Here is an 11421-nt window from a genome sequence, read left to right as displayed (position 1 = left end):
TCAGCATAGTTGTCATAGTTAGCATGCCCATAATAATCACAGATATGAGGTGCTCTGATAATCGTAGCTCTTACATTTCTGAAAATAGATTCCGAAAACCTCGTGATTTTAAGATTTAGGTGATTATAAGTTAGAGTTTTCATATTTGGATCTTTATTTTTTTCTGTGTCGCTGGTTTCAGTCTTTGCAGCACCCAGGCTGCTACGAATCCGAAGAGATATTTGAGTCCCTTACATAAGACGGTCTACTGACATACTGAATGCTCGAGATCAAAGCCACACCTAAAACTTGATGTGAGTGATGTCTGACACCAACGGGGGGACTGTCTGAAACAATTCATCTTTGGTCCATGTAAGAATGAGCCTCAGGTGATGGTGAACTTCTCCAGTCCTTTTGTTTCTGTCATAGTCCCAGTGTTGGGAATCAAAAGAGGGGAGCGTCTCCACAGCGCCGCCGCCGCTGCTGCTGCTGCTGCTGCTGAAAGCAGGCTGACCTTTTCCATCTTGATGTTATCTGGCAGCATGACAACCTACCACAAGACACTGCAGAGAAAACCTGTGTACATTGAAGACTTCTTACTGTTGCAGTCTATTAAGATACAAGCACGCTAAAAGGCTCCTTTATGCAACATTTAAGTGGGAAACAACATGCGATATAAAACCACATTCTTACTGCAATGTTAAAGTGCAAAAAATACCTTCTAAAAATCATGATTTTTGTATCTGCATATCAAATTTTCACTCACAATGTCTTTCTTTTATATATACGTTTAGTTTATCTCTGTAAACATATAATTTATGACGAATGCAGTTTTGTATTCATTTCTTCCTAATTTTTTTTGTGCTGAAGAAAAATGAAATCTGTAATAAGTGAGTCACAGGTGTTGTTGTTGCCCCCTGTGCTGCAGATGGTAATGAGACCAAGAGCTCTGAGCTGAGTCCTAGCAGGTGTTTTCCTCTGGAAGGAACAAGGTGTGACAGTCTTGGCATTTGCATCACATTTAAAGCCCATCAGCTCCATCATCAGAGTCAGAAACTAACAGATCTTAGTGAGTCATCTCACCACTGTGAATCTCCAGATTTCAAAGGGATTGACGTACATGGGGAATTAGCAGCAAATTGTTTTACTCACAGTAAAAAGACATATGTTCACAGATGTGAGGAATGTGTTAGTGAGTCTCAATATGATTAGAAATCACCTGACTGAAAATGTCTACACATACTTTGAGTACTTCCCAGAACTTTAAAGCTGTGAATCACGTACATATATTTGTTTTACTGATACAGCTGGATTTGTCTTTGTCCTCATGGTGAAACAAGATAGAAAGTGAGATTTTGTTCACACAAATAATACTGTATGGTTAAATACTGTAAATTCGAGTCACTGATGTTCCCAATGAACCCACAGCTGGCAGGTGGTTCTTCATCCTGAGCCTGGTTCTGTTGGAGGTTTCTTCTTGTTACACAGAAGCAGAGATTTCTACAAAGTTAGTGACTCAATGTGAACAGCTGGGCTTCCTTAGAGAGATTGCCATTTCACAAATGTCAGATCATGAGCTAAGATTGAAATGCTTTTTGGCAAACTCTAGTTGAGCCTTCATTTGAGTTTTCTGCAGCGGCTTTCTCATTGCTGGTCTCCCATAAGACATTGACAGGGCAACATTTGTTGTCTCTTCCATCTCAGCAGCTGAAGTTTGTAACTTTAGTCATAGGTATCCTGGTGTCCTCTCTCACTAGTCTCCTTCTTGACCAGTCACTCCGTGTGAAGACGGGCTGATCTAGGAAGACTGACAGGTTCTATATTCCCTCCATTTCTTGATAGTGGATTTAACTGAACTCAAGAGGAAGCTCAGTAACTTACATGTTTTTTGTATCCTTCCCCTGACATATACTTTTCATCTTAAAGGACACTTTAATTCACAAATCATTTATTCCTAATGATTAGCTCATTTAATGCTATTGCTTATCTGGTAGCCATGACTACAATGAGTAAAGTCTGTTCAGAACCTTCTGATGAAGGGAAATGAGTAAACATTTTTCACAATCACTTTGCTACTTGATGTTTTCTTTATATGTGTGATGGGGCGATTAAATGAAGAAATATGTAATCAAATTAATGAACATATAGCAGGTAATCATTTAAATACCATCAATTCATCCATCCACTATGCAACAGTCTTATATATATTACAATATTTACTGTTCCTGAGTTGGAGAATAATGTGAATTTATGAATTTATCTGTCTGCCCTCCCATCAAAACCAGTGTAACACAGTAATGATATCAATGCAAGGTGATTGGTCTGCAGTTGAACTGCTGTGCAGGTTAGCCAATCAGATGTCACGATTTAATTCAAAATCCAAATTCATCCTTTCAATTATTTCATGATGATTTCTAGCAAAAACAACAAAAAGAAAGAATAAATACTGGAATAATAAATATTTTAACAAGTAATGAATTCCAGTTTTAATTAATGGTTTCTGTATTAAATTCATTGTGTGTTTGACAAATTATTGACACACATTGATACATTTTTAATTGTTTCGTATAATTATGATATGTATGTTTAAAATATCTCACTCACAAATCTGTAATTATTTATTTGCTAGATTGTGATACTTTTAGAAATATGTTTTTATTAACTGTATGAATAAAAAAAAATCATAATTAATATGAAAAAAGGTTCGAAAACATCAGTCTGTGTGTAATTATCCTATATAATTGAACATCACACAGCCTGATTGTTGGCTGATTTGCTGGTGAAAACATTGTTTCACATAGGTTCTCACACATGGAAATAATCTTTTCACATAATTGTTTTTGGCTTTGTTAAAAAAAAAAGAAGAAGTTTATCAAGCCTTTCAAGACTGACTGTCATGAACTCATGACACACATTTTGTGAACACACACAGTAAATCTACAAACCAACAACCTAAAGGTCTACCTACATGTTTGCAGAAACCTAAAGATCTTTTTTTCACACACCGCTTACAAGTCTGAAGTTCTGGTTCCTATTGCAGAACAACTCTGCATGTGTTGTGACCTTAGTCGGTGCTTTAAAGGAATGTACTCAGACTGGAAGAAAGTAATAGGCTTTGACAGGACATTAATATTTCAGAAGCAATAGAGGAAAACCTCTGGTGCTGCGCTTCAGAAATGCTTAAAAAAACGTACACAAATTTAACTTTGGCTAAAAAAAGGAAACACAATGAGTGCCTGCTGCTGCAGAAACTATCTCAAAGCCACCTTCTGTTTTCTTCTTGTCCCAGATTTTAAGCATGTTGGATAAATTGTGTCTGTTGTCAGAAAATGACAACATTCAAATCCCAGGCTAACATTTTTGTTGGGTTTATTTGAAAATGACTTATTTAGTTTTAATATTTTTATTAATTTCATTTCTGGGGCGTTGCTGTGGGATTGAATGTGTGTGCAACTTCTAATAAAATGATCAGTTTTGGTACCTATTGAATGAATGTTCTTTACTGTCATCATGCAACCAAAAACAGACATTTACAAACACAAAAAAACAACACATAAATCTTTTTTTCTCTTACTGTCAGAAGTTAAATGAAACCAAACATCTCTTGCTTCAGAGCAGCTAGAATTAGAAAAATTATTTCTGTTTGCTTTGAGGGGTCAGTGTGACTGGAAAGGTGCTCCATACATCCAGACTATTTTCTATTTAGATGTTCAGTCTGTTATTAGAAAATATTAACATATTGATGTCAAATCCCTATTTATAATTCATGGATAAACAGTGAATTGGTCACGGAAATTGTAGTAACATAATCTAAAAGAAATTTTATTTTTAACAAGGCAAAGTGAGACAGGTTGCAAATGGAGAAGATCGGCCCTTTGACATACAGCAAAGGTTTTAAAAGCAAAGAAGTGGCCGGTTACAAAACGAAGCTGAGAAAAAATAGATTTGCACCTTTTGAACTTCAGGGCTGCTACAGTGACTCCTCAGGAATAAACATCGTTGAATAAGAATGAAGAGTTAATGTGTTTGCAAAGCAGACAGACACTGTTATGGAGCAAAACAGCTTTGCATACCAATATAAAAGCACTTTTCAAAACAAAATAGGGAAAATCATCATTTGAAGCTGCAGCGTCTGAACAATTTGGACTCAAAGAGGAAATGGATTTCCAAGTTAATTAAGGCTTTTGCACAAAACGTTCCAGCAGAAACACAGCACAGCCAAGAGATGTACTCAGTCTGCAAAGTTTTGAAAAACGGCAGGAAGACATCTCAGGTCAGACGTCAAAAACAAGGAGGACAGTGACAGATATGAAGAAACAGGTTTGTAACTTAATTTACCCATTGGATATATTTATTGATTAAAAAAAAGCACTAAAAATTGATTATTAAATGTTAGAACATTCATCTGAAGAAGGCATTTCAACTATTCTGCAGTAAACCCTAAAAGAAGATATACATCAAATTTGCCTTTTTGTAAATAAACAAAACATTTGCTGAGGATGTGATGAAGAATAAACTAAAGTCATATTTTCTTCTGGTAATTATGATGTTTTTTATCAGTCTCATAAACCTGAGGCAGCAGCACTTTCCTGTGTGTTGTCTGAATATTCAGAGGTGTAATTAACAGACTGAAAAACTCACAACAACGAAGACCATCTGCTTCTTCATGCCCCAAGCTGGTCTGTTTTTACGTAACTGAAATAAATCACCCAGCGGGTCAGAACCAGTCCTCACTTTGATTTTTCTTTTTTTTCTCGCCCTCATCTTCTCCAATCATAATGTATGAAGTGGACGGGCAGCTGTCATCACAACACCTCTCTGGGTATTTATTGTTGAGACACTTCGTTATTTATGGCAGAGTGGACACACCTGCCTGACAGAAATATCTTTGAAGTGGTGGTATTGAAGGCAGCAGTCAAAAGCCACAGGGTCTGAAAAGTGTCGGACCCTCTTAATTCATTGTTAACTTTTGCTTTCAAGCGATGGACAGCAGCACCATGATGTAATGTTGTCTTAACATTTGGAGCTGCTGCAGTGAAGAATGTAGCCAAGAATCGACTCATGTGAACACAGTCAAATTTCATTTGAGTTGTTTTTGATTTAAACAGCACGTTTTAACAACTGAAGTAGGTAACATAGTTACTTAATAATGTTATAAACTGACAGTATGTGCCTGGAAAATATTTAATATTCAACATTTAAATTATAAATGAAATGCAAAGTGTTTTGTAGATAGAATATTCTGTCTATCCAGGACAGATTGTGTGATTATTAACCAATTAGGCCACATTTCCATCTGTCTGTTTGCCCATCCGTTGACTTTAACTTATTCAAGGTTAGGATGTAAGCAGGATATACAGCTGTTTATGTTATTGGTCCCCACCTGTGTTGGTATTTAGATCATTTTTGTTGTTTTATTCTAAGATTTTTCTCTGCCCATTAATTTGCATTGAGTTTTGAAGTGCCTTCTTGTGTTCTGTTGTGTATTTTATAGTTTTATATTTATATTAGTCTTTTTTTGTTGGTCAGTAGACCTGTATGTGTTCAGCTTCTCCATTCGGTTTATCAAAGACCCATTAACCACAGTATTTAAGCTCTCTGCTTTCTTTACTGGATTTTTCTGCTGCTTTCACGCTGCCTCTTTGCTCTAATTTTCTTTGTTTCCTTATTTAATCATTATAAAACCATCTCATACTTAGGTGGTATCTGCTTTTGAGCCATCTCAAATCCCACTCACACTTGATTCTGGAGGATCTGAAATATTTTCCAGGCTAGAAAGGGCTTGGAGTTCCTTCATGTAGCTAGTTCCTGGTTCCTAGTTCCTACATGTTCGGGTGTCTGCCAAAAAAAGGTGCATAGGAGGCCAACTGATCAGATGAGCCAAATCACTTTGGCTCATTACATTTGATAAGAAAGAGAAGCAACTCTGTCTTTATTTTTTAATAAAATATCTGGTTTCAACTTCAGCGGGACTCATCTCTACACTACAATTACTGGTGAGTTTTACAACTCTCTCCCCCCCTAAATAACTCAAAATAGCTTGTTTCAAACCTTGCTCTTAAATTCAGACCCTTGGGTCATTTCACAAAAGATTAATAGAAGCTCTGACCTAAATATAAAAACATGTTTCGCTCTTCTCCTTTCAACTTTTCCCACAAGAGTGCATACACACAAGAAGCACGCAGTTGATGGATTTATGCTTGTTATTTCTGTAGCCTTTGTAAATTTACATATTTCAATGTATACCCCTTTCTGAAATTCACTTCAGAAATATGTCAAATAAAAACTAACTTAGAAATAAGGCCAAAAAAATCATTATTAGTGTGGCCTATTTACCACTCTGTGGGTTTGTGACAAGACTATAAATCAAATCCAATGTTTTCACTTGTCACAACATTTAATCTACAGACATGAATTAAAGCCATTTACTGACACAATACATTGCAATGATTTCTCTCGCGAAACATCTATCAAAACAAGAGAGCCTGAAGCTCTGTGGCTGCTATCGGTACATTTTAGCCATTACATCAGAGCGCAGAGCAGACGACTTCTCTGTATCTCCTCTAATGACTCTGTGGATCCAAGGTAAATACGAAGAAATCTTCATGTAGACGCCGTAGTTGTTTCGGCTGCAGGATTTGTCGTAGGAGAGGATCCCCGCAGCGTACACGTCCCCAGACTGAGCATCTCTGACAGCCAGAGCGCCTCCCGCGTCACCAAAACAAATGTTTTCCTCAAGCTCTGTGGGTCTGGTGCAGAACATGTTGTCATCCAGACTGGGGGTGTGTGTGGTAAGGTCGTATTCTGCTTTGCAGTCGGAGTAATTAGCCAGAGGGAGAACGAGGTATTTGAGAGATGTAGCAGGGGTGAGGTGGATCCCCCAGCCCCAGCCAGCGATGACCCCTGACCCGCCCACAACAGTGTCCAGGTCCTGGCCTCTCTCTGGGAGGGGGATTGCAGTGATCTTATCAGTCATGATTACAGACTCTTTAAGTCTGATCAGAGCCAGATCGTTGTCCCAGTCAGTCTGATTCTGGAAGCCTGGATGAAGAAAAACCTACAGGAGGAGAATGTAAATATCTCTTATTTTTAATCTCCTTTTTTTTTTTTTTTTTGCTGTTTTCTATAAAGAATGTAATAAAAAGTCCTTTAATCTCATATCCCAAAGCTATCAAAACAAACTGAGCTTTGCTACCTAAAGCAATGTCTCACTCTGAATACTTTCCCAGGCGAACAAGTTTTGAACAAGTCCAAATAAGAATAATTTTTCCTTTTATATTAAGTTTTTTTATAATAAGGTTTGAACGCCTAAAGAAATTAAAGTCTAACATGGTTATGAACTGAGAAAGATGAAAGAACAAAGCAAGAAAGTACAAAAATGTTTCTCTTCCTTTCACAAATCACTTCATATATCCTTCCTGGATGTCATTTGTCTCACTAACCCTGGAGCTTAAAATCTAAAGTAGCTTTATTCCAGCTCCTAAAAAATTTAAATGCAACATAGCCACAGTAATGAAATAAAAAGAAGGGCAATAATTCCTTGTTTTCTATTTTCCTTTCAAATTAACTAACACAAAAATGACAGACATTTAGCAAATGTCTCCTTATCAGTATTTAAAACCATTTTTTTTTAACAAGAAGCCAATTCCTCACCTTGTCTACAGCGACTTCTTTGGAGGCGTCGGCTTCTGCCTTTTGTGAGATTCCTAAATATACTTTTGGGATGACAGGATCTTTTCCCTGAGTGTCCTGTCGACTCTTTCTAATAAAGAGGTTCCTTCCAGCCGTCAACACCCAGCGGTCGGAGATGAGAGCGCCGCCTGCATACCCGCCATCCAACACGCTGTCAGACAGGTAGACCATGGCTTGCCAGGGAACCTGAGGGGCCAACGTCCCACCAACCATCCGCTTCAAACGAAGGAAGCCTAATTTTTTAGGGGAAAATATAAAACCAGTTAATTTATTGTTATAATTTTATTTTGTTTTCCAGTTGAAAACATTTTCTCATAAAAAACAAGATACGTTAAAATATCACATGTCTTGATCTTTTGGTGGCCCATTCATGAAGCATAGGCTGGAAAATCCAAAGGGGGCAGAGGTAGAGGTCAGAAAAAGTAAATAAAAAAATATGGAAGAAATAAAAAAAAATCTGAAGAACAATTGATGTCCAAGTACAATAAAATTAAGCACCACGGGGCAAAGAAAACTAAAATGAACTTGACTCAAAAATTTAAGAAACAGCTATAAACATAAATATATAATATACCAAAAATATTGCTATGAGAGGTAAATTATTCCCCAAATTAAAATTTTCCATAATATTTGGGATGGGAAGCTATAGGTGATCTCCCCACAAAAAGCTAATAAATGTTAGCTTTTCGTAAGGTTTATCTGTTGTAAGTTAGTGATGTAACTCCTGGCTTGTGATTTATCGCATGGATCTCTATTCTAATTAGGTCGTCTGAACTTTCAAAGAAAAAGCTTTGATTCTTTCATTCTGTTTTTCATAAACAGAAAAGAAGAAACAAAGCCCATCTCTGTGTGTTTGATCCTCTTCTCCTTTCTGTGACTGGGATAATCGAGGTTCAAGTGATTGTCTCTTCAAAGTGATGGCAACATCTTGAATATTTTCTCTGGATTATTAAATCTGTACTGGTTCTTCCTTGGTGAGTTTAATCAAAGCAGAAGATTTCATCCTACATGCAATTAAACAAATTAATCACTTTATTAGCTTGATGCATAACAAGATTTTAAGAGTGGGTTCTTTTCTCACCTAATACTACTAGAAGCTGATGCAATCTTTTTCACTAGGTCCCCAGTGTGCTGAGCCATATTTCTTGACCTAGATTGTAGGTTTTGCTGCATTTAAATGATTGTTTTCTGAAGAAAAATAAAGACTCTGAATGTTTTCCTTTGTTGATAAATAAAAAAAATATTTGAATGAAACAATCTATTAAATTCTGCAGGAGACAGAATTGGAGTTGATCGGTACTGAAGATGCTAAACAGGATCATCTGATCAGAAATCTTGTTTTGTACAAAGGTGAAGTTAAACTTCTACTCTCAATCAGTTTTACTGTCTGTAGAGAATGTGTGATGTCTTCATAAGCATTATGTTGTCTATTGTAAAATACATGATAGTCTACAGATTTGCTGACTTTCTTCAGTAGACTCTGAATTGGAGTTGGAGTTTTCTCTGTCAATTTTCTTTGCGGGATTTAAAGGTTTCACATGCATAAAAAAAGTTATTCATAAATGAAAAGAACAGGCAACACAATTTTAAAGAATTTCACTATTTAAAGTGAGAGTGTGTAACTTTTTCAAAAAATATGTTTCTTCCATATTCGTTAAAATTGTCACCATTTCTAGAGCTATAATATTTTCACAGATTATTTATCTTATGTTATGCTGTCACAACATGATAATTGTAACAAATATGTAACTTTATAATACTTTAAAGTCAAAAGGTGAATGAAAAAAACTAATTATACAATCCTCCAAAACTTCAAAGGAAACGTGACTTTTGAAATTATTGAGTGTTGGTTTATTCATGTATTTATTAATGCCCTCGGCTATTAAAAAGACTTTAGCTCACTCACCAAAGGAATAAACTACTGAAAATATTTCATTATAACCTAATAAATAATCAGTTTTAAAGAGAAAATCAGGACATGTTTTCAAAGAGTCCTGATCATTTAATCACAAAGTTTCAGTTCCATTAACAAAATGGATAGATGACTTGAAACATCTTATTTCATAATGTTGCACATAGCATCAACAAGTCACATGCAATACATTTATTTTCACCTCTTGCACTAAATGATACAATAAGCTCACAACACTCTGGCTAATCTTGTCTAGTTTAAGACAAAATTTATTGTCTCAAATGAGAGACATTTTTAAAACTCTCATTTCTCCTGGTCCTGAACTCACCCAAACCTGAAACAGATCCAGCTAATGAAATAAAAACACTACTGAAAACCTCTGGAACAAAATAAATAAAAGGTAGAAAAGAGGAACAACTTATATCAGGATTAAGCAAGATACAGTCGTGTGAAAATATTAGGACAGCCTTTAACATCCTGTGTGTTCTTAAAGCATATTAGGGGATGATGAGAATATTTAATATTTTAACAGTGCTGAAAAATTCAAGTAAGAAAAATATACTTTGAAACTTAAAGAAAGTTTCAAACTCATGATAAAATACATCCTAAACCTGCAGATGAAAAACAGATTTCATTGACTGTAATTCGTTTTGCAATCTATCTTTAGTTTTTTATATAAACTCTGTATTTGTGTGAATGAGAGAAGTGCGTGAAAGAGCTTATAGTTATAGTCAACTATAATTTACAATTTATAACTACAATTTAGAATTTACTGGAATAAACTATAATTTATTCCAGTAAGGAATAAATTATTAAACACCTACATTTATTTCTACTATGATTTTTTTGTTTGTGATAAATATTTCATACATATTTCCACCCTTCAAAGTGAACACAAATCATAGGTAAACAGTAAACTGCACTTTCATAGATTAAACTATCTTGGTCATACAAACTTTGTTACCAGACAAATAAATACAGAAATAATAAAATACAATTTTTAGATCTTTGTCAACGCTGAGCTAAGCAGTGAATGTTTGCGTTACCTGAGTCTCTGATTGTTCCCTCTGCCAGGACGGCGGCCAGGAGGACCAGCGCAAGGAAAAACCTTCAAACGACAACAGAGTCAACTAAGAAGAAGGCATCTACTGGATTTATTCATCTGGATCAGCTGAGACAAAAAACTAGACCTACGTATAAAAAAAGTATTGACAAATGAACTACTTAAAAATCAAGGTTATTAATTATTATCATTTTAACCTGTTTAGGCAATTGATTTTTGCTGGGAATTTAAAATTTGGCTTTGTAAAAACTATTTTACACAAGATCTCCAAAAGTTTTTGCATATTCTTAACTCAGTTTACACTTTTCTATGAATTATATTTATCTAAATTGCAAAGCCTTTTGATGTTATAAATAAAGATAATTGCTTTCAGATTTCCTCTGTGATGCAAAGCAATAAATATTTTAATCTTACTCCTTGTTGACAGCGAGCATGTTCTCCAGTGATGGTTGTGGCCTCTCCTTTTCAGTGCGTTGTGCATTTCTGGTGCTGAGATATTTATATCTGTTGAAAGATAAAACACTGATCTGGAAATTTCTGCTTGGCACATGAAAACAGGATTCCCAGTATTTCGCAATGAGATGCGAAATAGCAAAATCTTGCAACACGTTCTTTGGTCTGTTTGATAGTTTCTAAATTGTCAGAATGAGAAGAAAATACAATAAAACTTTTAAAGTGCAATTCATTAACAATACAAGCTTCTCTTGTAAAATAAAGAATCAGAACATGTTGCATATAGTAACAAAATTGGGCAATAAGAAAGGTTCTGTCTTGT

At 35.5% G+C, this 11421-nt stretch overlaps 1 protein-coding gene across 1 annotated transcript; it reads right to left on the bottom strand.

Annotated features, from left to right (window-relative positions):
• Nucleotides 1-6168: 6168 nt before the first annotated feature.
• On the bottom strand, nt 6169-11140 carry LOC102218234 (haptoglobin-like). The gene is made up of 4 exons (XM_005812545.2): nt 11061-11140; nt 10630-10691; nt 7633-7904; nt 6169-7036 (listed from the first exon to the last, which is right to left on the bottom strand). Exons 1-4 carry the CDS (start codon nt 11078-11080, stop codon nt 6482-6484), a joined length of 909 nt encoding a protein of 302 aa, XP_005812602.1. The 5' UTR covers nt 11081-11140; the 3' UTR covers nt 6169-6481.
• Nucleotides 11141-11421: the final 281 nt, after the last annotated feature.

The sequence above is a fragment of the Xiphophorus maculatus genome, chromosome 4 (assembly GCF_002775205.1).
Source record: "Xiphophorus maculatus strain JP 163 A chromosome 4, X_maculatus-5.0-male, whole genome shotgun sequence".
Classification (NCBI taxonomy): Eukaryota; Metazoa; Chordata; class Actinopteri; order Cyprinodontiformes; family Poeciliidae; genus Xiphophorus; species Xiphophorus maculatus.
Note: the sequence above shows the minus strand (reverse complement) of the source record. Positions and strands in the feature narration are given on the sequence as shown.